The 27,650-nt window shown below is 35.7% G+C and overlaps 1 protein-coding gene across 5 annotated transcripts in view; it reads left to right on the top strand.

Moving 5' to 3' along the window:
- Positions 1–27,650, top strand: part of LRBA (LPS responsive beige-like anchor protein) — a 799,485-nt gene that overhangs the window by 189,780 nt on the left and 582,055 nt on the right. For all 5 annotated transcript variants that reach the window (XM_055111907.2, XM_063603583.1, XM_034959239.3 and 2 more), the window contains exons 19-27: positions 565–673; positions 1,411–1,492; positions 3,701–3,824; positions 4,141–4,333; positions 19,145–20,203; positions 21,186–21,364; positions 22,511–22,664; positions 23,088–23,268; positions 27,296–27,417. In XM_055111907.2, coding sequence (XP_054967882.2) covers positions 565–673; positions 1,411–1,492; positions 3,701–3,824; positions 4,141–4,333; positions 19,145–20,203; positions 21,186–21,364; positions 22,511–22,664; positions 23,088–23,268; positions 27,296–27,417 — 2,203 coding nt within the window. The remainder of the gene's footprint in view (positions 1–564; positions 674–1,410; positions 1,493–3,700; positions 3,825–4,140; positions 4,334–19,144; positions 20,204–21,185; positions 21,365–22,510; positions 22,665–23,087; positions 23,269–27,295; positions 27,418–27,650) is intronic.

The following is a 27,650-nucleotide window of genomic DNA, read 5'->3' as shown; positions in this document are numbered from 1 at the left end:
ATTCTAAAATATTTACCCCCTGGCCATTTGCAGAAAAGCTTTGCTGACCCCAAGGGTAAAATTAAAGTTTGTGATCCTTTAGTTTCTGAATTTATGCTTGGAAGGTTAATTTTGGTATATATGTTTTCATAGTATTTATTTTAAAAAATTATATTACATTTCTTCTACTTTTTCTTCACATTGTTTTTCTACTTAAGTATTTATTGTGCTTTAGATGATCATCCCCAGGGGAGAGTAAGTTAGTGCTGGTAGATTGTAGCAACTTCGTTAAATAAATAACTGCTCTGAAGATTTTGGAGGAGGTTTTTGCTGTGCTGTAGCATAGGCACACTTGTCTTTTTTTTTTTTAATTTTTAACTTCGGCTATGCTTATATAGTTAGCATTTCTCTGCTTAAAGGTTTTGTGGCCTTAAAAGTTCTAGATTGAAGATAGTTGGGAGAGTAATTGAGTTGGGAATTGTTTGTAATGTGAAAAAGTATTTTGTGTTTCCTTCATCCAGCATGCATATTAAGTAGAGCACAGAAAAGCTCTACATTTGATGATTTCTTTTTGTGTAATTGCAGGAGGAAAGCAGAAGTCATGCTTGGACATGGATTGTTTTCATTGCTAGCTGAAAGGCTCATGCTTCAGACAAATTTAATCACAATGACCACATACAATGTGCTGTTTGAGGTAGGAATGTACTTAGGATTTACTCCTCTAAATTTCTTATTATAAAAATGCCTCTTAACATTGTGTAGGTAAATAAGATCATTTATTTTTATTTTATTTTTTGAGACAGAGTCTCACTCTGTCACCCAGGCTGGAGTGCAGTGGTACAGTCTTGGCTCACTACAACCTCCACCTCCCGGGTTCAAGTGATTCTCCTGTCTCAGCCTCCCCAGTAGCTGGGATTACAGGTGCACACCACCTAACCCGGCTAATTTTTGTATTTTTAGTAGTGACGGGTTTTGCTATGTTGGCCAGGCTGGTCTCGAACTCCTGACCTCAGGCGATCTACCCACCTCAGCCTCCCAAAGTTCTGGGATTACAGGCATGAGCCACCATGCTGACCAGACCATTTAAGTTTGTAATGTACAGCTTTGAAATGATATAAGGAGATGTGGCTGCATTTTTAGAAAACTATTATTAATCTGTGAATTTCTAAACAGTATCGTTATTTCTGTTTAAATGTTCCCTCCATTGTATTAACTATCTGATGTCTCATTTTATAATTAAGAAAACATAGAGTAATAATGCTGTAGTTATTTTAGAAGTATAATATTTAGCATGACAATATTGGACTAAAATATACTATATTTTGATTAGTGTTGTACTTAAAGTTCATTAATAGTGATGCACTTAAAGTTCATTAATAGTGATGCTAATCCAGTGATTTGCTAATGTAATCCATTGTTTTACTTCTGTAGATTCTTATAGAACAGATTGGTACTCAGGTGATACATAAACAGCATCCAGATCCTGATTCTTCAGTGAAGATACAAAACCCTCGTATGTATTTTATATACTTTAACAAAAACTACCTTTTGCTACTTAAAAAGAAAGTCACTGTGAACAACCTAAAATTGATGTTGTTGAAACAGATTGTTAGATGAATGTTTCATTAAGGGTGATGATATTATACTAGTTTTGTTTGGGTTTTATATTGAGTATTCCTTCGAATCAACCTTAAGTTATGTGGAAATTCTTATATAAAGGTTTTGAAGAATTGTTTGCTTAAGGTCTTGATGTAATATGTGTTCAGACTTTCAGCAAAATTTTGATTGTGCTATTTAGTGATGTCAGGCAGAATTACAAGAACCATTGGGGTAGTTTTATCTTAAATTACTGTGAATATAAAAATACCAAATTTGGAATAGAACAATATGTCTTCTTTATTGTTTATGAAGATAGTCTTGTTAAACAGTCTTTTGATATTTAGAATTCTTAAGCACTTGTATAAAGTATTCCTTTTTCATCTTGCTTTTTAAGATCATGTTATTAAAATTATTAGTTTGTAGAGTTTTAAAATTTAATTACATTTTATGTGGTTAGGTGTATTTGTGTGTTTGGTACTCCAGTGCTAATTTTCAAAGCACGTGGCTTTGAGGTTTAATTTTCCTCAGCTTTCAGAGAAACGTGATGTCATTATTTTGCCTATGTTGCCCAGGCTGGTCTAAAACTCCTGGGCTCAAGCAATCTTCCCACCTCAGCCTCCCAAAGTGCTGGTATTACAGGCATGAGCCTACTGCACCTGGTCTAAGTGCATATTTTTAAAAGAATTTTTTTTTGTTTTAATTTAAGCTAAGAAGCTAAGTTCTGGAGATTATTTATTTATTTAGAGACCGAGTCTTGTGCTCTGTTGCCCAGACTAGAGTAGAGTGCCAGGATCTCAGCCACTGTAACCTCTGCCTCCTGGTTCAAGTGATTTTCCTGCTTCAGCCTCCCTGGTAGCTGGGATTACAGGCGCCTGCTACCAGGCCTGGCTAATTTTTGTATTTTTTGTGGAGATGGGATTTCGCCATGTTGGCCATGGTGGTCTTGAACTCTTGACCTCAAATTATCCAACTGCCTCAGCCTCCCAAAGTTCTGGGATTACAGGCATGAGCCGCTGTGCCTGGCCTAATTTAAGCTAAATTCTGGAGATTTAAATAGCTTTATGCTAAGACCATTACAATAGTAGTTTAGTTTGCATTTTCTGGGGAGATGGGATGTTGAATAGGTTTTAATTTCCTTTGGGTTTTTTGTGTCTAATTTTACTTTTAAGATTATGAAAGAGAATCTTCACACCTTTAAAAATTCTCTATGGTAGGCCGGGCGTGGTGGCTCATGCCTGTAATCCCAGCACTTTGGGAGGCCAAGGCAGGTGGATCACGAGGTCAGGAGTTCAAGACCAGCCTGACCAAGATGGTGAAATGCTGTCACTACTAAAAATACAAAAATTAGCTAGGCGTGGTGGCAGGTGCCTATAATCCCAGCTATGAAAGACTATGTGTGCGTACCATAAATTATGATGAGGAATCTAAGAATTTATTATATTTTTCTGAGATTTTGATTATAGTATTTTTTATTTTATTTCATTATTTTTTTTTGAGACAGAGTCTTGCTGTGTCGCTTAGGCTGGGGTGCAGTGGCACGATCTTGGCTCACTGCAGCCTCTGCCTCCTGGGTTCAAGCGATTCACCTGTCTCACCCTCCTGAGTAGCTGGGATTACAGGCACACGCCACCACACCTGGCTAATTTTTGTATTTTTAGTAGAGATGGGGTTTTGCCATGTTGGCCAGGCCGCTCTCGAACTCCTCACCTCAAGTGATCCACCCACCTCAGCTTCCCAAAATGTTGGAATTACAGGCGTGAGCCACCTCGCCCGGCCTGCTTGTTTTTAAGATCAACTTTACTATTTGGTATATCTCAGAGTAAGCAGTTTCACTGAGATTTAATTCATTTATAATTTAACTTGTTTTATTTTAACCTTTTAAAGTTCAGCTTTATTTTTGCACATTTGAATCATGAAAGAAATTTCCTTTCATATTTATAAATGCTTTCTAATGAATGTATTGTCATTTCTTTCCAGAGGTGATTTTTTTTAATAACAGAAGAGGATGTTTTTGGTAGAGATTTGTGTTAGGGAAACAAAAGAAATTGCAATAGATGGATGACCTTCTATCATGAGTTTTTTGTTGAGTTTGGTTTTCACTTATTTATAAACTGTCTTACAGAGATACTAAAAGTAATTGCGACCCTACTTCGAAATTCTCCCCAGTGCCCAGAGAGCATGGAGGTTCGCAGAGCCTTTCTTTCTGACATGATTAAACTTTTTAATAACAGTAGAGAAAACAGGAGGTAAGCTGAATCAGAAAGCATTTATTTGCAGTATTCAAATGTACTTTTGTATAAGCCCATTTTATCTAAGAAAAATTGCTTTAAAAATATTGTGAAATGATTTTTCTATTTTTTTATTAAGAGTATGTAAATAATGTACCACATAGTTAAGTTAGAATTTTTAGTACCACATTGTCGAATTGTTCTTAATGTATAACTACATGTGTTTCTTTTTCGGGGGGAAAGGGAGGGGCAGGTTATTTTGTTTTAAACCTTTAGATTTATTTTAGATAATTTTTTTTTCTTCAGTAATTTAGTACCCTTTTATAATTTTCAGGAGCTTGCTACAATGCTCTGTGTGGCAAGAATGGATGCTTTCTCTCTGCTATTTTAATCCTAAGAATTCAGATGAGCAAAAGATAACGGAAATGGTATACGCCATATTCAGAATCCTGCTTTACCATGCAGTCAAATATGAGTGGGGTGGCTGGCGTGTATGGGTAGACACTTTATCAATCACTCATTCAAAGGTAAGTTTCTTTATGAAAGCGTATTGTAGCATTTTAAATATCTATAATTTTTGAATTTTAGTCATTTAAAAAATTTGGATACTTAAAATCAAGGAAAAAAGGCAAGTTATCTTCTGAAAGTACAGCAAAATGAAAGCTCAAAAAGATTATCAATAGAAATAAATATAAAGCATTTCTAATTTCTTTAGAATCAAAATAATTTTTTCTAATGTTGTTTTTACATGTACTTATCTTTATAATGGTAAATCTATTGCCACAGCATAAAGGAATTTATACTAGGGTGCTGAAAAAGTAGTTGCAGCAAAAACTGCAATTACTTTTGCACCAACCTAATATTTTTTTTTCGAGGAAGCCCTGTTTACAAACATGGGTCTCAGAATTTTATATGAGTTAAAAGCTTTTGAACACAAGGTGGCGCACTATATTCAAAGATGAACAGTTGTTTTAGCAACGTAAGGTGGATGAGTAAACAGAAAAGCTCTGGCTGATGTCTGCCCTGTGCTAATCTTACAGGTAGCTAAAAACTGGGTTTGGAAGAATGTAGTTTTTGTTTTTTTTTTTTAAATTAAGCCAAAGTAAGTTTAGTTATTTATGTATAGCTTAAATTTTTTTTTGAAATACTCTAAGCATACAAAAAGGATCACTGTTTATGAAATTGGGTTACTCCTCTACAATTGCTTTGTCTCCTCTTCTTCGCCTGACCCCCAACACCACTAGCTTTTATTTGGTGTTGTCTTTTGTCTTTTCTATACCTTTACTACGTGTATATAACTCTAAACAATAAAGAGTTTTATTTTTTATGTTTGCACTTAAGGTAAATGTGGCATACTGAATGCATTTTTTTGTTAATTACTGTTTGTCTTATTATTGTTTGAGATTCATCCACATTGACCCATGTAGTTTTGTTCATTTTCTCAATTGTAATGTATTGCATGACATGACTATTTATTTACCAATTAATTAGCATTTTCGTATACATGTTGTGCTTGTTCAAGAATTTTCTGCATATATTCCTAGAAGTAGAATTGCTGACTTATAAGGTGAAAATGTTGAACTTTACAAGATAATGCAAATTCTTTTCCCAAAGTATCGTATTCCAATACAATACAGTATTCTAAAGTAGTGTATCAGTTTACATATCACCAGCAGTGTTTAAGTTCTCATTGCTTCACATCACCTAATCACGTGGTATGGCTGGAGTTTAAAAATTTGTCACTTTGATGAATTTAAAATGCTACATCACCATAATCTTGATCTGTGTTTTCTTGTTGTTTTGTGGGAGTTCTTTATGTAGTCTCATTCTTAATCCTTTGCTAGCTATGTTGTTTATGAACATCTTCTGCCAATATGTGGATTATCTAACTATTTTTGGAGTTTTATGTTTGTACCTTCTGAGGAAAATTTACATTTCAAGTAATTAATGCATTAAAATTTATTAGTTTCATTTACGGTGTATGTTTTTTGAATTTTAAGAACTCTTTCATTACTCAGAAGGAATACTGTATAATTATATAGCTATTTATTTAATAAAAAATTGACTAGAAGGAATAAATACCAAGAATGATAATTTCTGTATATCTTTAAGTGTTACATTTTACTGACTATCAAAGTTATTATTCTAAAATATTTTGTCATTCTGTAGAATATATTGCCATTTCTGGCCAGGTGTGGTGGCTCACACCTGTAATCCCAGCACTTTGGGAGGCCAAGGCGGGTGGATCACCTGAGGTAAAAAGTTGGAGACTAGCCTGGCCAACATGGTGAAACGCCATCTCTACTAAAAATACAAACATTAGCCAGGCGTGGTGGTGTGCACCTGTAATCCCAGCTACTTGGGGGGGCCGAGGCAGGAGAATTGCTTGAACCTGGGAGGCAGAGGTTGCAGTGAGCAGAGATAGAGCCATTGTACTCTAGCCTGGTGAGACAGTGAGACTCCATCTAAAAAAAAAAAAAGAATATATTGCCCTTTCCTAATTACATGTTTCTAGGTATTTGAATAGCTTTTAATTATTGATTGAAAATTCCTACAAATTATTCATTGTTCCTCCTCTTTCCTCATTGAGAGAAAGTATGCTTCTACAAGGGTTTACAAAGAGTAAAATCCATTTGTAAATAAGAAAAGAGATCTGATTTTATAAAATGGCTTTGTTTTAGTCACTGTATTGTTGAGGTTGATCAGTTTTGTTTAAAACAGAATTCAGCTAGCCATGGCCTAAGTGTCAGATCTAAATAAAATTGTGCTAGAATGTATCCACTACCATTCCTTTATATATTGTATATGGCTACTTTCACACTATAAGGATAATCATACATGTTACATCAACGACATGGCCCCTAAAATCTAAAATATTTACTATTTGGCTCATTACAGGAACTGTTTGCCATCCTTTCTGTAACTTTAGTTTGTGCCGATGCCCAGATATTCTCATTTCTATTGCAGTAGGCTGCTGCAATCTAGACTGATTTTTTTTTCTCATACTATGTTGCCATTTACAAAAGATTATAAGAAAAATAGGGTTGACTTTGTGCCCCATATACATCTGGAGTAGATTTCAGAGATTTCTAGGGGAGATTCTAGGTTAGGGAAGTGCCCAGTATAAAGCAGCTTTTTCACGTTTCTAACAGATCTATGTCAGTTCACCTTAGTTTCTTCAAGTCCTTAGGAAAGATGGCTGGAGGAGTATAAACTTTAAAGCAATCGTTGTTAAAAGTATAACCTAAAGACCTTGGGAGGGAGGCCGGGCACGATGGCACATGCATGTAATCACAGGCTGAGGCGGCTGGATCACTTGAGGTCAGGAGTTCAGGACCAGCCTGGCCAACATGGTGAAACCCCATCTCTGCTAAAAATACAAAAATTAGCTGGGCACGGTGGTGCATGCCTGTAATCCCAGGTACTTGGGAGACTGAGGCAGGAGAATTGCCTGAACCCAGGAGGCAGAGGTTGCATTGAGCCAAGATCACACCACTATACTCCAGCCTGGGTGACAGAGTGAGACTCTGTCTCAAAAAAAAAAAAAAAAAAAAAAAAGAACTTGGGCCCATGAGAGCTTTTCATGGGGTCTGTGCAGTCCTCCTTTCCTACTGCGTATCTATATGAGGGTGGATTTTCTTTATATACTTCAGCCAAACCAATATATGCAACAGATTGAATGCAAAAGCAAATATGAGAATGCAGTTGTCTTCTATGAAGCCAAACTTTAAAGAGATTGACAAAAATATGAAATAATGGCACTCTTCTTGTTATTGTTTGGTTTTGAAAAATAATCATTTAAAAAAAATGTTATTTATATTATATATTGAGTTTATTATTTTTAAGTGGGTTAATAGTTCTAAAAGGTCTCAGTTTTAATTCCTAATATAATAAGCAGTAGTAGATATAATCCACATAGATAAAGAGTCTTTGGGGACCTTAATACTTTTTAAGAATGTAAAGTGTTGCCCGGGCGCGGTGGCTCACGCCTGTAATCCCAGCACTTTGGGAGGCTGAGGCGGGTGGATCACGAGGCCAAGAGATTGAGATCATCCTGGCCAACATGGTGAAACCCTGTCTCTACTAAAAATATAAAAATTAGCTGGGCATGGTGGTGAGTGCCTGTAGTCCCAGCTACTTGTGAGGGTGAGACAGAAGAATCGCTTGAACCCAGGAGGTGGAGGTTGCAGTGAGCCGAGATCGTACCACTGCACTCCAGCCTGCGACAGAGCGAGACTCTGTCTCAAAAAATAAAATAAATAAATAAATAAATAAAGTGTCATGAGACCAAAAAGTTTGAGAACTGCTATCTTAGAAAATAATAGGGTATTTAGGATGAATAGATTAGTCTTTTTGAGTTCCCTATATACAAAATAAAGGAGTTGGATTAGGTGATATCTCAGGTGTTTTGAGCTTGTGAGCATTTATGACTAAGTATTTATATCCAGTTTTCAAATCCATTTGTGTAAGTAATGAAAGAATGTGGACTTTGGAGACAGGGTGTGAATCCTGATTTATAGTAATTATTAGCTGTGTAAGCTCAGGAAAAAGAGTCTCCCTGTCACCCAGGCTAGAGTGCAGTGGCGCAATCTTGGCTCACTGTAAACTCCGCCTCCCAGGCTCAAAAGATTGTTATGCCTCAGCCTCCCGAGTATCTGGGATTACAGTTGCCTGCCACTGCAACTGGCTAATTTTTGTATTTTTAGTAGAGACGGCGTTTCGCCATATTGGCCAGGCTGGTCTCGAACTCCTGACCTCAGGTGATCTGCCTGCCTCCGCCTCCCAAAGTGCTGGGATTACAGGGGTGAGCCACCGGGACTGGCTTGTGTCTTAGTTTCTAACAAAAAAGTTTGAAAAAAGTATATAATTTTAAAAAGAGAAAAAAGCTTTTAGAATAAGGATATAGAGAAAGGAAAAAAAAATATTTTTTGAGACAGGTGAAGTATAGTGGTGTGCTCATAGCTCACTGCAACTTCAAACTCCTGGGCTCAAGTGATCCTCTCACCTCAACCTCCTGAGTAGCTGGGACTACAGACTTGTGCTACCACACCTGGCTACTTTTTTAGTTTTTTTGTAGAGACGAGGTCTTACTGTGTTGCTCAGGCTGGTCTTCAACTCCTGGTCTCAAGTGGCCCCCCCGCCTGGGCCTCTGAAAGTGCTGGGATTATAAGCATGAGCCACACACCCGGTTAGAGTGTGTGTGTGTGTGTGTGTGTGTGTGTGTGTGTGTCTTTTTTAAATGAGACAGAGTCTTGCTCTGTCACCCTGGCTGGAATGCAGTGGTGCAATCTTGGCTCACTGAAACCTCCGCCTCCTGGGTTCAAGCGATTCTCCTGCCTCAGCCTGGCGAGTAGCTGGGACAACAGATGTGCACCTCCACACTCAGCTAATTTTTTTGTATTTTTACTAGAGACGGGGTTTCACCACGTTGCCCAGGCTAGTCTTGAATTCCGGAGCTCAGGGGATCCACCCACCTCCACCTCCTAAAGTGTTAGGATTACAGGCGTGCGTGACTGCACCTGGCCTTTTTTTTTTTTTTTTTTAAATTATACTTTAAGTTCTAGGGTACATGTACACAACGTGCAGGTTTGTTACATATGTATACCTGTGCCATGTTGGTGTGCTGCACCCATTAACTTGTCATTTACATTAGGTATATCTCCTAATGCTACCCTTCGCTCTCCCCCACCCCATGACAGGCCCCAGTGTGTGATGTTCCCTTTCCTGTGTCCAAGTGTTCTCATTGTTCAATTCCCACCTATGAGTGAGAACATGCAGTGTTTGGTTTTCTGTCCTTGCAATAGTTTGCTGAGAATGATGGTTTCCAGTTTCATCCATGTCCCTACAAAGGACATGAACTCATCATTTTTTATGGCTGCATAGTATTCCATGGTGTGCATGTGCCACATTTTCTTAATCCAGTCTATCATTGTTGGACATTTGGGTTGGCTGCAAGTGTTTGCTATTGTGAATAGTGCCGCAATAAACATACGTGTGCATGTGCTTTATAACAGCATGATTTATAATCCTTTGGGTATATACCCAGTAATGGGATGGCTGGGTCAAATGGTATTTCTAGTTCTAGAACCTTGAGGAATTGCCACACTGTCTTCCACAATGGTTGAACTAGTTTACAGTCCCACCAACAGTGTAAAAGTGTTCCTATTTCTCCACATCCTCTCCAGTACCTGTTGTTTCCTTACTTTTTAATGATCGCCATTCTAACTTTTTTTTTTTTTTTTTGGAGTCAGAGTCTTGCTCTGTCGCCCAGGCTGGAGTGCAGTGGTGTAATCTTGGCTCACTGCAACCTCCACCTCCCAGGTTCAAGCAATTCTCATGCCTCAGCCTCCCAAGTAGCTGGGATTACAGTTGTGAGCCACTGTGCCTGTCAGAAAATATCTTTTTACAACTGTACAATGTGTTTGTGTTTTAAGCTAAATTTGATTTCAAAAGAGTCAAAAAGTTTTAAAAATTAAAATGTTTATAAAGTTAAAATGTTACAGTAAGCTGAGGTTAATTTCTTATTGAACAAAGAAAAGTAGTTTTTAAAAATAAATTTAGTGTAGCCTATATTTACAGTGTTTATAAAGTCTTCTGTAGTGTACTAGACCTGCACATTTACTCACCACTTACTCACTGATTGACCCAGGGCAACTTCTAGTTTTATAAGCTCCATTCATGGTAAATGCCTTATGTAGGTACCATTTTAAATCTTTTATATCGGATTTTTACTATACCTTTTCTATGTTTATATTTGTTTAGATACACATTTCTAAACCTTACGTACACACAATATAAGGGCTGGGAATGGTGGCTCACATCTCTAATCCCAGCACTTTGGGAGGCCAAGTCTGAAAGATGGCTTGAGGCCAGGAATTTGAGACCAGCCTGGGCAACATAGTGAGTCTCAATCTATACACACACACACACACACACACACACACACACACACACACACACACACACACCATTAGCTGGGATGGTGGCATACACCTGTATTTCTAGCTACTCAGGAGGCTGAGGTGGGAGGATCACTTGAGCCCAGGAGTTTGAAGTAACGTAACAGTGAACTATGATTGTGCCACTGGACTCCAGCCTGGGTCACAGAGCGCGAGACTCAGTCTTTTGTTAAAACAAAAATTAAAACATTAAAAAAAATAGATACACATATACATATATTGTGTTACAGTTGTCTGCAGTCTTCTGTACAGTAATAAGCTATACAGGTTTGTAGCCTAGGAGTAATAAGCTATACCATAGAGTCTAGGTATATAGTAGGTGATACAATCTAGGTTTGCATAAGTACACTCTATGGTGTTCACATGATGAAATTGCTTAATGATGCATTTCTCAGAACATATCTTCATGATTAAGTGATGCATGACTATAGTTTTGTTTAGTTTATATGTTTCTTTTTTTTTTTTGAGACGGAGTCTCGCTCTGTCGCCCTGGGTGGAGTGCCGTGGCACGATCTCGGCTCACTGCAAGCTCTGCCTCCTGGGTTCACGCCATTCTTCTGCCTCAGCCTCCCTGAGTAGCTGGGACTACAGGCGCCTGCCACCACACCTGGCTAATTTTTTGTATTTTTAGTAGAGAAGAGGTTTCACCATGTTAGCCAGGATAGTCTCGATCTCCTGACCTCGTGATCCGCGCGCCTCAGCCTCCCAAAGTGCTGGGATTACAGGTGTGAACCACCGTGCCCGGCCTATATGTTTCTTTAGTCCAGTGACTTATGGCTTTAAACAGATCTTAAAATTTTTCTGAAGAAAATAGTTGCTTTAAGGAGAGGCCTCTAGTGCCTACTTTTGACCAAGAACCACACTGACTTAAGTTTTAGTATTCATTTATAAGATGGGATAATGCTAAGTTAATCACTGAGTCTTTTTATCTGAGTAAAACTAGACCTATCACTTTTTGCTGTCAAAGTATACTTTTAAAAATACATGCTAAAACATTACTTATGAGAGGGAAAACAAAAGTTTAAAGTTGTAAGTTGGTTCTTATATTTGTTCACCTTTTATTTTAGTGTTTCATACATGTCTTTTATTCCTTCGTGTGGATTTTCTTCATTTTTAAAAGGCTTTTCTGTTTCATGAGGCTTATACAAAGTAATTTATTTGAATGCTGTTAAGTTTTTTGGAATTTTAAATCTTTATAGCTATTTTTAAAATAAGACAGAAACTTATACCCTAAGGCTCTTCAAGTCATTATTTAATAAAGCTTAGAATAGAGCTGTAGTGATTCAGTAAGTAGGTGAACAATTTTTAGCAGCTATTAAAAATTCCACTGGAATTATTGGAACAAAATTTTCTTTTCTCTAAAAATATCAGTTCTGAAGATTTTATAATACTTTTATACATACAGTGTTAAAGTGATGCTTTTTCCTTTTTGCAGTCATTTTGAATCTCAATATCCCAAATTTATAACATGGTTCTTGATAAAGAACTGATGTGTAAAGAACTAATGTTGCAGAATTGGATAGCTTTTGCAGAGTTACATCAGGATACATGCTGCTGCTATAAAAAGCCAAAGAAACTCAATTGCAGTTTTATTGTCCAGTTTGATAGATTTCCTGCCACCTTTGTAGCAGGGAAGCTGTTTGTCACTATATGCCTCTCCTCCAGCAGCTGAACTGGGTTTTATAAGCAGTAATAGGCTCTTCTAGTATAACTGCACTATGTTGGTTACTTTGATCTCAGGGTTTTAAAGTGTGCACCTAGTAACGTTTGTGATTTCATTGTCTTATTTGTTGTCTAGGTTTTCTTTTTTGTTTGTTTGTTTTTGGCTTCAAATTGAACATTTTTCTGTGCTTAAGTAATACTTTTTTTCACTTGGTATGATAAAATGCTTTTACTCATTAATTAAAATTTAAATTAAGGCATTTAAACTATTCTGAATTATGAGAATTTTGTAAACACATTCTTTTCTAAACACATAAAACTAACACCTTAGATACTGTATTTTGTCTAGACTCATATTGCTGTAAGGTAGAATGGGTTTATGACTTAAAATGAATAAAGATTAGTCATGCTAGAGTTAAACGTATAATATGAATTGGATTTCCTCCTAAATAGTGAATTTGAGGATAAAGTCCTTAATTATCTTGGATTTTTTGAAATATCTGAAGATTTTACTTGCTGTTTACTGATGAAATATCTGAAGTATAAATTTCAGTCACTGTACATAAGAAATGAAATATCTGAAGTATACATTTCAGTCACTGTACATAAGAAAAAACTACCATTTAGATTGGGTAAAAGCATGTGGAAATAAGATTTTTTTTAAAGAATTCTCTAATTGGTTTATTAAAATTATTTTTTAAATCATAAGATATGAACTGGCATATACAAAAATGTATATGTGTTTATGGTGGCTGTATGATAAGATTAAAAGCGACTTGTTTGAAGAAATTTCAAAAGTTACAAAATTGGCCGGACATGGTGGCTCATGCCTCCCAGCACTTTGGGAGGCTGAGGCAGGTGGATCACTTGAGGCCAGAGTTTGAGACCAGCCTGGTCAACGTGGTGAAACCCTGTCTCTACTAAAAATACAAAAATTAGCCAGGAGTGGTGGTGCATGCCTGTGGTCCCAGCTACTGGGGGCTAAGGCATAAAAATCACTTGAATACGGGATGCTGAAGCTGCAGTGAGCTGAGATGGTGCCACTGCACTTCAGCCTGGGTGATGAAGGGAGATATCTCACAAAAATTACAAAAATAAAAAAGTTACAAAATGTCCGTATTTCATGGATTATCAGCGCTTTACACCTTATTTAATTGCTAAATAATTCTTTAAAAATACCTGATTTCTGTGTGAGTGTTTGTTTGTGTGTTTTTATCAAATTTAAATGGCACTTAAAAAAAAAAAAAGAAAAAGAGAGAGAGACAGAGTGTTGCTGTGCTTCCCAGGCTAGAGTGCGGTGGTTCTTTACAGGTGCCATTATATATAACACACTACAGCTTCATACTCCTTGGCTCAAGTGATCCTCTCCCTTCAGCCTCTCCAGTAGCTGGGACTGCAGGCATGTACCTTTGTTCCTGGCTAAAAGTATTCTTAGCTTTAACATTTTGAAACCAAATAGCATTTATTATTTTAAAAAATTTAAAATAATAATAAGTTTTCATTACAGGAAATCTTGAACCCAGCAGAAATGCATACACACAGAAAACAAAAATTATCCATTATCCAAACACCTATGTATAACTTACTAACATTTTAGTGCGAGACCTTTTAGTCTTCTCTTCTATACATGAATCTATACATACATATAATTATTTGCTAACAAAATGTGATCGTATTTTTACTATTTTAGAGTATTATTTAATGATATGCTTCTTACATGAATTTTAATGCCTGCATATTATATGACATTATGGAGAAGTAAAGAGCATAAGATTCAGCTTTGATATAACATTTGAATGTTATCAGACCACTTAAAATTCTAGGAAGGAGTGACCGTGTAAATGATTCAAGTTTTCTTTTTATATTCTGGCATTCTCCAAAATTGTATTTAGAAAAATTGATGGAAGAGAGATTTTAAAAATCTATTGATTTATATTATAATCATACTTTATCTGTTCCTTATCATTGAGCAATGATGAGCCTGGTTCAATACTGTAACCCTTATTTTGTAGGATAAATTCCTGTAAGTGGAATTTCCAGAGGAAGGAGTCTGTACATGTTTTAAAAAGTTTTTAGTAGATATTGCTAAATTGCCCTCTAAAAATTTGTACCAGTTTATACGCTAGATTTGCATGAAAGCATCTGTTTAGACTGTTTTTAAGAAATTAAAATTGATCAAAATGACTTTGTTTTAAAAATGAAAAGATTAGAAGTTATTTGCTGCAATATTCTTTTGTCAGTGTTCTTCCTATCTTTATAAATGGGGATTGTACTACCAACCTTTAGAATTGCTCTTAATTATGTCAGTAATGCTTGATTTTACCATTATATCTGTTACCTATACCATTGTTGTACATCAGAGTCTTTATAAAAGATCTCATTAATGTGGTGGCAATCATTTTGACTTATGCTCATTGATAATACATATGGGAAGATCCACCTGTTTTTAAAGATATATCTTATTTATCAAAGGTTGGTAACTTAATCAGAAGTTAACGTCATAATTAGCTGGTATTTTCATATGAAAACAGACACTGAAAAAGATGCCTTTGCTTAAAAACAAAGTCAGTTGCTAAACATTGCCTAACAGTTTAAAACGTCTAAATTTTACAGGTTATACGGTTTTAATGTATAGATTAAAAAGATAATATTAACATCTGGATGTATTGTGTTTATCTTTTATCTACTAATTAGTAAATTTGAGTGCCAATTAAGTTGAAAATAATGGCAAAAGAAATGTTATAGTCATTAGCTCACAAGTATCTTTAACTAGTAGTTTATAGAAGTGCTTTCCAAACATTACAAACAGCTATAGATTAGCTATCAAATGATTGTGAAGATTAATGACTAGTCTTTTAGCTGGGTAATTTAGAACAATATCTGGCAATTAATTGGAAATTATCAGTTTTAAAGTCACAAATATCTTAAGGAAAACAGCATCCAAAAAGATAATACTGATAGTTGTTCAATTGCAATTTAGCTTTTAGACCATTGGATGAATTAAATTAAGGGCATATTTAAAAACCAAATGACTTTAGAATTTTAAAAGCATTTCAGATTCTGAAGGTAAATGCTTTTCTATCTGTGGTTTTATACTCTGACTATTAATAAAGTATGAAGCGACAATAAATACCTTTTCAGGTATTTGAGATCTCAAAACATTTATATACATCCTTTCTTAAGAAGGCACTCAGGATATTGCACAAAAGGAGAGAATAATACAAAGAGAAAGAAATGAAATATAAGAAACAAGAGACAACATAGAAGAGAGATGAAGGGGATCTCCAGGACTGTAGAAAGGGAGATCCCAATAGCAGCTATGTAGTAGGCAGATGACAGTCCATCTGGACTGGAGCAGTTTCACTCAGGAGAGGTGGACCTGTATTCTTATTAGGAGTACTTAGCTTGCTTGCCTTCATCATGTGCTGATTAAATTCCTGTTTTCCTGTCTAATGTGAATCACCTGAAGATTCTCACTTCACTCCACAAAGACATGCTGTGCTTCGACCTACTTCTTAGGGTAGAGGTTCACCATGGTGAGCTTAGAATTGAAAAATATAAAGTATTTCATGCCAATACACTCTACCTGGCACACACCGCCTCTGATAGGTTCTCCAGTTCTCTTGACCTCTATATTTCCTGTATTTCCTAATGACTTGCCTATAAGACTTCCCAGAAATGGCTTTACATATTCTCTCAAATAAGCTGAAGCCCTGCTGCAACTCACAGATTCTGTGTATCTTGTCTTTTCTTGGGAGCTCAGGTGTGGCAGTATTGCTCTTTAAAATACAATTGGCTAGGTTTGTGTTAGACTTAGTTTTTTAAACTAAACATAATGGGTATGTTTAGTATATAGATAGTAAAACTATCTTTTAAAATTATCTCCCAAAGCTCTGTCCTCCAGGTAAAACTATTTATAAACAGTGAACAATAGAAATACCAGGATAGTGATTTTTTTCTGATTGTAGTGGAGAAATAGGGAGTACAGTTTGGGCAGGGCACATAGGGGAATTGTGAGGTACTGGTAACGTTTTACTTCTTGACATGGGTGGTAGGCATGTGAGATTAAAAAAAATTGTTTCTTAACCTGTACATATAAATTACATATACTCATGTTTATTGATCCATTGTATAATACAAATTCTAAAAACCTTTAATATAAATAAAATCAAAGCAAATGATTATTGAAAACTAAAGTCATTCTATAACACAGGCTATTGTAGAAATAAATGGCCTATTTTCAAAATGACTGTGAGGTTGGTAATATGTAACTTGCTTTCTTTTGACAATGATAATTGTTTATTGGTGCAGAAATGCTCTCTCTAAAGTCAGTTTTCCAAAAAGTAGGCTAACCAGTCTTATTTTTTTGGAGACAGAGTCTCACTCTGTCACCCAGGGTGGAGTGCAGTGGTGCTATTTTGGCTCACTGCAACCTCTGCCTCCTGGGTTGGGTTCAAGCAATTTTCCTGCCTCAGCTTCCTGAGTAGCTGGGATTACAGGTGTGTGCCAGCCACCATGCCCAGCTAATGTTTGTGTTTTTAGTAGAGACAATGTTTCACCATGTTGGCCAGGCTGGTCTCAAACTCCTGACCTCAGGTGATCTGCCCACCTTGGACTCCTAAAGTGCTGGGATTACAGGCGTGAGCCACCGTGCCCAGCCACTGATCTTTTAAAAAGGGAAATCAGATTGTCTTCTCTACACTCTTAATTCTCAAATGGCTCTCTCAGAATAAAATACAGTCTTTAATACAGTCTATAATGTTCTACAATCATAATCTAGCTCGTGGCCACATCTTTGACCTCATTTTCTTTAGTTCTCAGTTTATTGCTTTATTATTCATCATACATACCAAGCTTATTTCAGCTCCAAGGCCTTTGCATTTGTTCTTCTCTGCCTGAAACTCTTTTCTTTTTACATGGCTTGTTCTGTCTTTTATTCTTGCCTTTGTTCAAATAGAACAGAGAGGCCTACTGCAGTTACACTAGTAAATACACCTTCTCACCTAGACTTTCAGAACAGTTCTTCACTCTGTACTTCCCCCTCCCTTCAAAGCTCTTATTACTATTTGACATTATCTTACATATTCGTGTGTTTATTTTCTGACACCTTCTTTAGAATATAAGCTCCATGAAGTCAGGAACAATGTGTTCATCACACAATGCCTGGCCTGCTACCGACGTTTAGTAAATTTTTGTTGAATGAATATGAGGAATTGGTCAATTAAAATACAGAACCCATGTCAAATAAAATATTGGCATTGTGAATGTAAAAGAAATGGATATTTTGTTAATGTGATTATGTCATTTTACTGTTTAGTGAGGAATACATGCATTTATTGTTGAAATATTATAAAAAGATTTCTAAGTTTTAGAATTAAGAACATAGTTACAATGTGGAAATAGTTACAATTAGGAAAAATACAAATATTCACAGGAGAATATTTATTCCCTGAACATTTTTATTTTTAGGTATATCACATGGCATGAATGTTCTGTATATGTCATGAGTAAAGGCGAGTTAATGTCGATAGAAGGAAATTTTTGCATTGAGAGTCATTTTTACTTTTGTTTGCTTTTCATCTATGTGTATACTCTTGTGATTCAATAAGGCCTATTGATTTTTGTGGATTAAAAAAATCAGCTTTTCTTCCTTGATTGTCCTATCATCCTCTTATACTATGGCTCAATAAAGATTTATTGAATGAATGTTCAGTTTACTCTATATAATAATGTAGATTACAGAAACAAACACTTTTGGGATTAATAAACTATAATTAGGCTTATACTTTCTGCATGTGTTATAGGTTTTTCTGGCATTTTTGTTGCAAGGGGTGATGGGGGTTACCATTAAAACACCAATGGAAATCATATGATGGTGGCTATAAGATAATCCTTAGATTTTAAAAATTCTAAATCTTGTGACATTAACAAGTACAGCACTCTCTTTAAAAAAAAATTTACTTTTTCAGTTTTTTCCCATTTGGGTAAAAGGCAAAGCATGATATAGGAATGTTCACGGTGCCTAATATATTGTAGTCACTCAGATATAAATGGAATGAATGGATGTATGGATGGATCAATTGAAACATTCAGACTATTTTCGACCAGTTCAAACTTTGGAAATTATGGTTAACCTTTGAGGGAAGGGCTGGATCTTTTTTCTCCCATTGCTAAAAGAATTTGCATTCATTGGCTTAGTGAGATAATGGTTTTGTAGCTAAATAGATATCTGTAGAGCATATATCTTAATATATGCTTAATAGATATGTGTAATGGTGAGCATAATTAATTGATATTTTTAATCTCTCCTGCGGACAAGTCCTGGGGAAATTGGTATTCATAGTGGTTGAAACAAGTGTTATCCAGTGCATAAAGCACTTCCCAATGGTACATACTTAAATTCTGGTACAAGTTATGGTGGCCAGTAGAATAGCGTATCCTTTTCCTATACATGTTTAATAATAGGCTAAATAATTATGTTCTTCTTGTGGTTTCATGCTGTGTTACTTGTTAACATTAAAATTGGCTGTAGTTTTTAATGAATATTTAGATTTCTGTGATTGACTTACATTTATCATTCTACTAAAATAAAATATAGGAAAATTAAGTTTTATTGTATTATATAAACTATGTATTTGAAAATTATTTAATTTTATATTTTGTATTCTGTCTTCATTTCTCATGCATATTTTAACTGATTGTACATTTTTCACCTAGGTCACTTTTGAAATACACAAAGAAAACCTTGCCAATATATTTAGGGAACAGCAAGGAAAAGTTGATGAAGAAATAGGGCTGTGTTCTTCAACTTCAGTTCAAGCAGCCTCTGGCATTAGAAGGGATATTAATGTTTCAGTAGGATCCCAGCAACCAGATACGAAGGATTCTCCTGTCTGTCCTCATTTCACCACAAATGGTAATGAAAATTCAAGTATAGAGAAGACAAGTTCACTAGAATCTGCATCTAATATTGAACTGCAAACTACTAATACATCTTATGAAGAAATGAAAGCTGAGCAAGAAAATCAGGAGTTACCAGTTGAAGGCACTTTGGAAGAAACACTGACAAATGAGACAAGGAATGCAGATGATTTAGAAGTATCTTCTGACATAATAGAAGCTGTGACTATTTCCTCCAATTCTTTTATAACAACTGGCAAAGATTCAATGACTGTCAGTGAAGTAACTGCTTCTATAAGTTCTCCTTCAGAAGAGGATGCTTCAGAGATGCCAGAATTCTTGGATAAGTCTATAGTAGAGGAAGAGGAAGATGATGATTATGTGGAACTGAAAGTAGAAGGCAGTCCTACTGAGGAAGCTAATCTACCCACAGAGCTCCAAGATAACAGTTTGTCTCCAGCTGCATCTGAAGCCGGTGAAAAACTGGACATGTTTGGTAATGATCACAAATTAATATTTCAAGAAGGAAAACCTGTTACTGAAAAGCAAACTGATACTGAAACTCAAGATTCTAAAGATTCTGGAATTCAGACTATGACAGCATCAGGGTCTTCAGCTGTGTCACCAGAAACTACTGTTTCCCAAATAGCTGTAGAATCAGACCTTGGTCAGATGCTGGAGGAAGGGAAGAAAGCAACTAACCTCACTAGAGAAACCAAATTAATTAATGATTGTCATGGTAGTGTCTCTGAGGCTTCTTCTGAGCAAAAGATTGCGAAGTTGGATGTTTCCAATGTTGCTACAGATACTGAGAGGCTGGAGTTGAAGGCCAGTCCCAACGTGGAAGCACCTCAACCTCATCGACATGTGCTTGAGGTGATTTTATATATTGTCTTATTCAAGTACTTTTGCACTGAGTTAAAAAAGGGCAAGTGTATATACTTAAATTTTATTTTATTTTGAATTTGGTTCACATGCTATTCACAACTAAATAAATGCAATGAATGTGAAGATTGTATTTCAGATCATTAGCACAGTGTTTGGCAGTTAATGTGAGTTCATTAAATGACAGTTTTTATTACTATTTTTACCATAGTATCACCAGAAGTTACCACTTTGAAGGATTGGTATAATTTTAGTTTATAAAACAAATATTGGAAACACTTGCATTTTACCTTTTATTTGACTAACCCAATCCTAGTACATTAGTTTTCCAACAAACTCTAGGGCTACCTACCTGCCAGTGTATAATTTTAGTTACTAAGCATGTGATTTAAAATTGTATTATGAAGTCTATAAGAGAGAGGAGCCTTTGTGAGATCTAGAGGCACAGCCTTCTCCTCTGTCCATATCTCAGAGTGACCCATGAGACAGTGCTTGGTAGCATGTTGTCATTTTCCACTTTATTCAATTCTTATCCTCTATCCCACCCTCCTTTTTTTTGTTTTTGTTGGTTGGTTCTTCATTATGTTATCTCTGTTTTTGTTCTTCATTCTAGCCACTTCATAATCCAAATGCCACTTAGATTCTAAATACTGCCTTTCTTTTAGGCTAAGGCTAAAAACTAAGAACTGTTACTTGATTCTTTTATAAAATGCTACATAGTGGTAATACTTAACATGGTTCCAAGTTAATTACTTTTAAATTGTGGTAGTTTTGCACTTTTGATAGCTTTGCTTACGTGTACTAAAATGTTAATGTTATTACTCATTGATAATTTTTCTTTCTCTAATTTGGTTCTTATAGTGTCTTAAAAATGTGTTAGATGAATTGCATAGAAGCTACTAAATTATTTACTTTGCTAAAGCCTCCTGCTGAAGTTGAACCTATTTTATTACTTTTTAAATTTCTGTATTAGATATCAAGGCTACATGAGCAGCCAGGGCAAGGAATAGCACCAGATGCAGTTAATGGACAAAGGAGGGATTCCAGATCTACTATGTTTCGTATTCCTGAGTTCAACTGGTCTCAGATGCATCAACGTTTGCTCACTGATCTATTATTTTCAATAGAAACAGATATACAGATGTGGAGAAGGTTTGTCTATATGTTTATTATGGAAGATGTGTATAAACCTAGTCTTTATTTTCAAAGAAATCCATAGAAACACTTTGTAATTAATTTCAGACATTTGGTTAAAAAGTAGAATAGAAATTATTCTGTGGTAGGGTTTTACTGAATTAACTTTCATTCTCCATTATAAGAATGGAATCCTTATCTGGATTACAAAAATGTGAAAAGCAGAGGTTTCTCTTTTAAAAAAATTTGTAGTAGATTTCCTGTAGCAATTTTATGGCATGGAATTCACCAGAAGGTAGGTTTATCAAGTTGGTTTATTACTAGAAGTATTAAAAAATAATTGGTATAGGCCGGGCGCAGTTGCTCAAGCCTGTAATCCCAGCACTTTGGGAGGCCGATGCAGGCGGATCATAAGGTCAGGAGGTCGAGACCATCCTGGCTAACACGGTGAAACCCTGTCTCTACTAAAAATACAAACAAATTAGCTGGGAGTGGTGGCGGGCGCCTGTAGTCCCAGCTACTCGGGAGGCTGAGGCAGGAGAATGGTGTGAACCCGGGAGGTGGAGCTTGCAGTGAGCCGAGACCACGCCACTGCACTCCGGCCTGGGCGACAGAGCGAGACTCTGTCTCAAAAAAAAAAAAAAAATTGTGATAACATTATCAATATTTCCAATGTATTTTTAGCATTAAAAAAAATCTGTGTACTTCAAGTTATCCTCCATTGTATGATTTATGATTTTAAAGTGACCTAATTTATTTGTTTTTATTTGTGTAAGATTCTTGTTATGTTTAAAAGCATTTTATAGGCATTACAGAAGAAAATTCATTTTTAATAGCACATTTACCAGTATTTACCTCCTAATTTTTGTCACATGATTTCTTAGTTTTGTTCCCAGTAAGGATAATTTTCTTCAACTTTTTATATCCAGTGTAAAATGAATAGTATTTGTTTCAGCACTGAAGGAGGGCATGGATAGTAACTACTGATAAGGAATGGTCTGTTTCTTCTGAAGAAGTATACACCCTCCAAATGCCTGCTGCATCATCTTCCTTCAGTTTTCAAGATGAAGCAAAAGCACCTTCTTATCTTTCCTCCCCTCAAGTAGGCAAACTGTGATTTCCTTTCTTTAGCTTTATCAGTAAATATCATTTATCTTTGGACAGCCATTCAACAAAGACAGTTATGGACTTCGTGAATAGCAGTGATAATGTCATCTTTGTACACAACACAATTCATCTCATCTCTCAAGTGATGGACAATATGGTCATGGCTTGTGGGGGTATACTGCCATTGCTTTCAGCTGCTACATCGGCTACAGTAAGGACTTAATTACTATATAAAATTGGTGTGAAAACATGAGTGTTATGCAACTTTATTGACTAAAACTTAAATGTGGTGGTTACTATGCATCGTAGGTGCTATAAATAAAAAACAATAGGATCTTTTACTTGAGAGGACCTTAGAATCTGTTCTAGTAATGAAAGAACTTAAAAGAATGTTGATTCCCTAAGTATGAGTCAGCTAGTGAAGAATGTGGTTCATGATGTTTCACCTGTATGTTTCTGTTGCTCCTCCTCATCCCCCACCCTTTTTAGATAAAATAATAAGTATAAATCACTCTGTGTTACTAGGTTTCTGAAAGTCTGACTACTTATGCAATTTATAAATTTTAGGACTATATCTGGTAAAATTTTTTTTTCAGAATATATATATATAAATGTCAAACTTTATTCTTTACAGCATGAACTGGAAAATATTGAACCTACTCAAGGCCTTTCAATAGAAGCCTCTGTGACATTTTTGCAGAGGCTAATTAGCCTTGTGGATGTGCTTATATTTGCAAGTTCTCTTGGCTTTACTGAAATTGAAGCTGAAAAAAGTATGTCATCTGGAGGAATTTTGCGGCAGTGTCTCCGACTAGGTGAGCTGCTAAAAACCGTTGGGAATTTACTAAAAAAAATTTTTCAGTAATTCAGAGATGACATTGAAAATTATCCGTCTTCTGTTGGTGAGAAAATATATGTTAGCTAATTTGTCATATGGTTACTTTTTAATGTACATAGTAGTAGTTGGTAAGTTGGATGGGCAAGAAGGAGGATGTATTTTGAAAAATTTACTAAGGTGATTTTGGTCAGGAGTTTCCACTCCCCTATCCTTTTTTTTTTTTTTTTCTTTTTTCTCCCTGAAATGGTGGTTCTGCTTTCTTGCCAAGGCTGGTGTCAAAATCCTGGGCTCAAGTGATCCCGCCTCCTTATCCTTCCTAGTAGCTAGAATTAGAGGTGCTCCCCTATCTCTTTTTGCTCTAAAGTAGTGCTTCTGAAATTTTAAGGAGATACATAAACTTAAGGTGATTAAAAAACACAAGGTGATTCATAAATCTGATGACCTTGTTAAAATGCAGATTAGATTATATAGGTCTAGGCTGGGGTGGTGGCTCACACCTGTAATCCCAGCTCTTTGGGAGGCCAAAGTGGGTGGATCCCCTGAGGTCAGGAGTTCAAGACCAGCCTGGCCAACATGGTGAAACCCCGTCTTTACTAAAAATACAAAAATTAACCAGGTGTGGTGGTGCACGCTTATAATTCCAGCTACTTGGGAGGCTGAGGCAGCAGAATTGCTTGAACCTGGAAGTTGGAGATTGCAGTGAGCCAAGATCACACCACTGCACTGCAGCCTGGGCAATTGAGCGGGACTCTGTCTCAAAAAAAAGGGTTATAGAGGTCTAGGGTGAGGCCTAAAATTGACTACCAAGTCCCAGGTGATGTTGATGCTGCTTTTCTTACAAACACACTGGAATAACAACATTCTAAACTAGCATCATTCAAGTACAGCCTTTATTCAAAAAAGCTGTGGTAATTTGTTAATGCAGTTAATAAAATCATGAAATCTCTGTTCTTCTCCTGGAAACACTTCTTCCCTAAGTAAAAGTAAAAATACATGAAATGACTTTTTAATGTTAACTGGACTTCTTGGGTGAAGCAAAAAACAAAACAAACCCTTTTTTTTGCATAATTTTCCTTCTCTATAGTTGTAAATATCGAGACTTTGTTAAATGATTTGATTATTAAGTGAAGAGAAGGTGGTGAGGAGAGAAGGTACAAGAAATGGAAGCAAACCATTAGGAGCCATGGTCATATGAAGAGATAAAGCACCTATGAAAACATAACATGGAAGTGGAAAATGTAGTTAATGACATATTTTTTCATATTTAGCAAGAATGTCTGTTACATAAACTAATGTATACCTGTGCTTTTTGCCACAAGTATAATTTTTACTCAAAATGCTATTCAAAGTATTTAATAGTATTAGTTTAAATGTAAAATTCCAAGTATTTTATATTTAATAATCAATGGTATATCCTGCTATTCTAAGTAACTTGGAATAACAATTTATAGACAGTTTTAAAATTTAAGAGACATTCTAATTGTAAGCATAACAAAATAAAAGTTATGATTTATTGACTATTGTCATTTGTCATTGTTGATTTTCACGGTGACAATTTTGTTCTTTTTATTCATGAGGAAATTGAAGATAAAAGAAATTGGGAAACTTATCTATAGCTAAAAATCTATAATTGGTGAAGGTAGAATTTGAATACTATACTTTTGTCTAACTAGTGCTCCTACTCTTTCTATTGTAGTATATTTCTTTAATATATTAGTATTATAATTAAAATATTTAGACTTTATTGCTTTATGTGTGCCATTTTCGAAGGCTTTTCACTTTCCTAGAAAGAGTACATTTCTAGAAGTAAAAGTGCAAGGCTATACTAGCAAAGCCTTACTCAAGAATCATCAGATTCAGAGGCTAGGGAAATACTCTATGTTCCTAGTTTTTCATAGCCACGGAAAAGAATTAAGAGATAATTTAATCTACCCCAGTACCATCTGTTCTTATATATGGAAATGGGACTTAAAAAATGACTTGTCCAAGATCATTTAATAGAGTATGGTAAGCAAAGTAACAGTCCAAATGTGTGATATCTTTTTTTTTATTGTATTTGTGTAAATTTATGGGGTACAAGTGCAATTTTGTTACATGCATGGATTGCTTAGTGGTGAAGTTAGGGCTTTTAGGGTATTCATCACATGAATAACACACATTGTACCATTAAGTAATTTCTCATCATCAGACCCCCCTCACCCCCTCATCCTTCTGAGTTCTGAGTCTCCATTTTCTTTCTTTTTTTTTTTTTTGGAGATGGAGCCTTACTCTGTCGCCAGGCTGGAGTGCAGTGGCAAGATCTGGGCTCACTGCAACCTCTGCCTTCTGGGTTCAAGCAATTGCCCTATCTCAGCCTCCTGAGTAGCTGGGACTACAGGTGTGCCCACCACACCCGGCTAATTCTTTGCATTTTTAGTAGAGACGGGGTTTCACCATGTTGACCAGGATGGTCTCGATCTCCTGACCTTGTGATCCACCCGCCTCGGCCTCCCAAAGTGCTGGGATTACAGATGTGAGCCCCCACCCCTGGCCTGAGTCTCCATTTTCAATCATTACGCACTCTACTTCCATGTGTGTACACACTATTTAGCTCCCACTTATAAGTGAGAACATACAATATTTGTCTCTCTGTGTCTGACTTGTTTCACTTAAGATAATGATCTCCAGTTCCATCTATATTGCTGCAAAAGACATGATTTCTTTCTTTTTTACTGCTGAGTTATTATTTCATTGCGTATATATACCACAGTTTCTTTATCTAGTTATCTGTTGATGGACACTGGTGTCCTCATTCTTGTTTCCTGAGGTTGGAGTTAGAAGTTAGGATGACAGCAGTAAGAGTAACTGATTGAAACCAGGAAATGAGGTGTGATTTTTAACTTTGTAATACAGACTCAAATTTGATTTTATGCAACTTGTGAAAAAGTTTGTATGAAAAGTATTTCCTGGGTCTGATAGCAAATTTGATAAAGTAAAATATTTCTTGGGTCTGATAGCAAATTTGACAAAGCTGTATTCCATATTCTCTCTTCCCTCCTCTTGTTCCCTCCTTCCTTTCTTTCAACTTTTATTGCTCTCTTTGGGCACCTTTCAGAACACTTTCTTTCTAAATTCTCATGCCTGCTAGCCATGTGATAGGCCAGTGATTCTTTGTGAAGTCCCCCCTTAAGTTTGCTATTTTGTTCCTAATTTGCTCTCCCTCCTTTGCTCAGTTCAAGTACCTTGAGTGCTACAGATTTGGAGGGAATTTAGATGATTACATAGTATCAAGCAATTCATAGTGAAGGGTACATAATGTAATTCATCATTTAAAATCCAAAATTAATTTCTAAGTAATCTAACTGCCTGATTTGTGGGAGCCTTAGGTAATTTTAGACTGTATATTAATCAAATTCCCTTTCCTGTCTCCCATTTTCTAAGCAGTTTTAATGAAAGCTAGTAAATGCTGGACCCTATAAAGCTTCTTAGAAAAGCTATATCCTCTATTAGTCTCAATTAATATCATGCTGTAATGATGCAATATAAGAAAAACATCAAAGTTTCCAGTTTAACTAATTTACTTTAATGATGGTAATAGAAGATTGTTACCTCGACTAGTTCATGGTAATGTACTTTGTTCCCTGTTTTCTTCCATTTCTTTCAATTCTTTTCTTCCCTATCCTTTTCTTAACTAAAGATTGTCCCAGCTAGCTTAGTTGAGATCTAAGAAATAGTAGCCTATTGTTAAGATTCCTGAACTGATTTCCTTTCAGCAAACCCTAAACGTTTAGACCACTAGGCCATACTGCCTCCCTAAATCTTAACTGGGCCACAGCATGGAAGCTAACAATATCAGACAACCAACACTAGGCGATAAAGTCTAGGGACATTTTAGGAATAAGCTGAATGTCGTCTGTTTTGAATAAAATCTTATGTAAATCATATTGTGTAGTTGATGTTTTTCACTTCCATAATCTTAAATATTAACTTTTCTTTCCCTATCTTTTCCTTAAAATAAATTACAGTTTGTGCAGTAGCAGTAAGGAATTGCTTGGAGTGTCAACAGCATTCACAACTGAAAACTAGGGGAGATAAAGCCTTGAAACCAATGCATAGCCTTATTCCTTTAGGGAAATCTGCAGCGAAGGTAAGTATACAGATTAATTAATTTTCAAAAAGCATACTCCTATTTTACAATTAAGATTTTTATTTGTTCATTTCAACATAAAGTTAAATAAATCTGGCAGAGATTAAAATAGTTACTTTAGGCCTGGATATAACATTCAAATATTTGTGTTTAAATACACAATAAAGATTTGTTTATATTTAAATTTCTCTGCTTTTCCCAGTGTTTACTTTGATTGTTTCTGTGATGCCTTT

Source organism: Pan paniscus, chromosome 3 (assembly GCF_029289425.2).
Source record: "Pan paniscus chromosome 3, NHGRI_mPanPan1-v2.0_pri, whole genome shotgun sequence".
NCBI classification, from domain to species: Eukaryota; Metazoa; Chordata; class Mammalia; order Primates; family Hominidae; genus Pan; species Pan paniscus.
Note: the sequence above shows the minus strand (reverse complement) of the source record. Positions and strands in the feature narration are given on the sequence as shown.